This window comes from Centruroides sculpturatus, unplaced genomic scaffold (genome assembly GCF_000671375.1).
Source record: "Centruroides sculpturatus isolate CEXI.00-Female unplaced genomic scaffold, Cexi_2.0 scaffold1390, whole genome shotgun sequence".
In the NCBI taxonomy this organism is placed as follows: domain Eukaryota; kingdom Metazoa; phylum Arthropoda; class Arachnida; order Scorpiones; family Buthidae; genus Centruroides; species Centruroides sculpturatus.
The window spans coordinates 181,096-184,459 of NW_019385726.1; the positions used below are offsets into that span (position 1 = coordinate 181,096).

A 3,364-nucleotide genomic window follows, 5' to 3' on the forward strand; every position below is an offset into this window, starting at 1 on the left:
TATTTCTACATTCCGAAATAAACAGTGTCGATCTACCGGCGTCAAAAAGGCACAAAGATGAAACGACATCGAATTCTTGAGATTCAGTTTGAGTAAACTGTTGAGTCTCACCAAGTCGCAGACGACCCAAGTTGTTGGTATCATCCGGCTTCAGGTAATGTAATGTGCCAATAATGTTTGGCTCCCAGGACAACTTACAGAATCTAAAAGATCTCGACACAGATTCAGACTGGTACTTCATCTCGGGAAGCGGAAACTGTGTTCCCTAGTTCCATGCGCTTCCAAAGAGACAGACGAAATTTTCACACCGAGAAGGAGTATTAACTCCCATAGCTTTTAAAATACTATGAATTACGTGGATTGAAAAAAGTAATAATAATAACTATTGAGAAGCAGAGACCCACGCATGCACCTCACCCCGCAAGAATTTCTTCTCTAACTACCGCGAACTCATAAACTTTTACTGTTCGTTATTGTTTCCTTTAACTAGAAATGATTACCGTAGTAATTCCGTTGAAATAATATCTTAAAATCATTTGCTAATAACTCTGATTAAGCTTCATATTTACAGATTTTCCTCCTCTATAAGCATGTGAAATTTAGACAAACATTTCTGAAACACCTTGTACAGTATATGTAATTCGAGTAAACATAACTAAAGTACTTCTATTTTACGATGTCTAGAGAGATATTCAGCATTGCATACGCAACCAAATTTGATGTGGTGACATTTCAGGACGTGCGGAAGACATTTCCTTAAAAAAGTACCAAAACCAACCACTATGTCACTCTTGGTGCTTTGTATTCGTGTGATTTTTATTTGTGGGACATTTAAAAAGTGTGGTTTATCGAGAACATATTGCAAATTTGTTATCTTCGAAAGACATGATCACATTGCAAATGAAATCATCATAAAGGATCAACTACGATTGGCCTTTGAACACATTGTTCATTACCTTCATGTTTTACACTTATTTAAGTGTTAGTCATGAATTTTCTTCACGTGTCTAACACTTAAATAGCAGACAGTTTCTCATAGGAAATTCTTCCTGGAGACATCTCCATGTGTTGCGTTGCCTTCTTACATCAATGCTATCTTATCCTATCGTAAAATATATAAATATATATTACATATTTAATATATATATATATTAAATATGTATATTGTCCCTTGTTATGTGTCTTTAGTTGAACATTGCAGATTTTTATTACGATATAATAAATCTGAAATGTTCGAATTGGTGAGTAGTAGTAGAAAATATAATTATATCGCCATGAATTTTTATAAAATATAATAACATAATAAGAATTTATAATGTATATTTAAATTATTTGTAAATATAATGTAGTTTATGATAAGATAATTTTAATAAAATGTGATTTTTTTATTGGTTTATAGCAAACGTTAAGTCAAGAAGTGAGGGATCTTCAAAGTAACTATGAAACTTTGCAATCTTACTATAATCGTATAGGAGTATTGGAATCTAATATGACACAAATCATCAGAAATGTAAGAAAATTTTGTTAATATAAGCCTAAATATTTTTATAAATCATATTCCACAATCGTATTTAAAACTATGGTATGAATTTAATAAAAAATTAAATTTTGTGTATATTTAATCATTTTTTAAATTAAAAAAAAATGGCGTGATCTCCGGTCCAGACCTGAACTTCGTACATAGCTAATCTCTTAAGCTTTCCATATCTGGATCGAATTTTAGTAGTGTCTTGCCCCTGTACATTATACACCTTTTGATAACAATCGAGTCATCCCGGTCATCTATCTAACTCTGTTATCGAGATTAATGAAGGACGGACGGACAGAACACAGTGGAAATTATAAATCTGAAATTTAAAAATTGCAGCCTAATAAGACAAATACAAAATGACAAACAGAAGCACGTAGCACGTGGTTCAGGAGTGTGTATTGATATTAGTTGAGTGATTTATGTGTAATAAACTCGCGCTGTGATTTATACACAGTATTTCACGATTTCAATGATTTAACTTGTGTTTAGTTTGAATTATTAATAAATAAATATCCTAATTTTTGTCTCTTTCATCGAGGAAAACGAAATTAATTATTTTATTACAATATATTTTACTAAACGATCTTAAACAGATAAAATAAAGTTAATTGAAGCATTTATTCTATAGTCATATCTAATGTATTTTATACTTTTCTTTTAGTTAAATACGCTCAGAAGTCAACAAATGAGTAGAAGCCAAATAAGACAGAGAGTAAGATATTTAAATTTTTTTTATAAATGAAATCGTTTTTAACATTCGAAATTGTATTTAATAAACTAAAGTTTATCAGATATAAATCAATGATACGTATTGTTAATTTGCTTATACACTTGTACAGTACATAAATAGAGAGGTTGCGACCGACATTTTCAACGCGAAAACGTGTACGTCGGACGTTCAGCGCCACCTTCTTGTAGGCCTAGAAGTTTGACAATGGCGTTTGTAACGTCAGTGGAATCATGATCGACGTTCCAAACGCCATTGTCAAACGTCTAGGCTTACGGGAAGGCGGGGCTGAACGTCCGACGTACACGTTTTCGCGTTGAAAACGTCGGCCGCAACCTCTCTAATATGTATATTTTTTTAAATTTAAAACTCCTACTCTTAAGCATTTTATTCTTTATTCCAATAGTTTCAAAACCTTGAAAGAAGTGTTAATCAATTGACAGAGGTAAGTAAAACTTTTTCACATGTGTTAATTACTTAATAAAATATTTTCAAATATTATTTGCTATCTTTGAGCTTGAGATTTTAATTTTCATTTAAACTTCACTTGAAAAACGATTTAGAAGTATCAAAATATGTATTAAACTTAGCCAAATGTCGAGGACCCTTGTATCATCATATTGTTACTACGGATTATATTAAATAAAAGAGCAATAATTTATTGTAACATCGTCACAATGCCGGACTGCAAATTTTTAGATCTCGATGTACAATGCTTTTGATTGTAGTAGTGTCTTGCCCCTGTATATCATACTTTCCTGTTAATCAGAGTCATTCCAGGTTATCATCTATCTTACTTTATTCTAAATTAAAATACTGATGAACTTTATAGATTATAAAATTTATAGCAAGTGTTAAATGGATAAAGTGTCTTCAAAATATGAATAATACTAGCTGTTACCCGCGACTTCGTCAGCGGAGGTTTTGCAAGCAAACCCCATTTACATCCAATATTTCAATAACCATAGTAATTGTTATATAACACCTACCGCTGAAGAGAATTGCCGAAAATCAAACGAACTATTTTCAATTTGATCAATTTTCTGAAACGTTTACAATCGTTCTATAATCGAACCAATACGCAATAACAAATTCGAATTTAAAAC

General features: G+C 31.5%; 1 protein-coding gene across 1 annotated transcript in view; it reads left to right on the plus strand.

Annotated features, from left to right (window-relative positions):
* The first annotated feature begins 1,379 nt into the window (after nucleotides 1–1,379).
* The window catches only part of LOC111641573 (cubilin-like), a 28,445-nt gene continuing 26,460 nt past the window's right edge, over nucleotides 1,380–3,364 (plus strand). Inside the window, exons 1-3 of the mRNA XM_023387750.1 lie at nucleotides 1,380–1,510; nucleotides 2,193–2,243; nucleotides 2,665–2,703. Coding sequence (XP_023243518.1) covers nucleotides 1,490–1,510; nucleotides 2,193–2,243; nucleotides 2,665–2,703 — 111 coding nt within the window. The 5' untranslated portion in view covers nucleotides 1,380–1,489. The remainder of the gene's footprint in view (nucleotides 1,511–2,192; nucleotides 2,244–2,664; nucleotides 2,704–3,364) is intronic.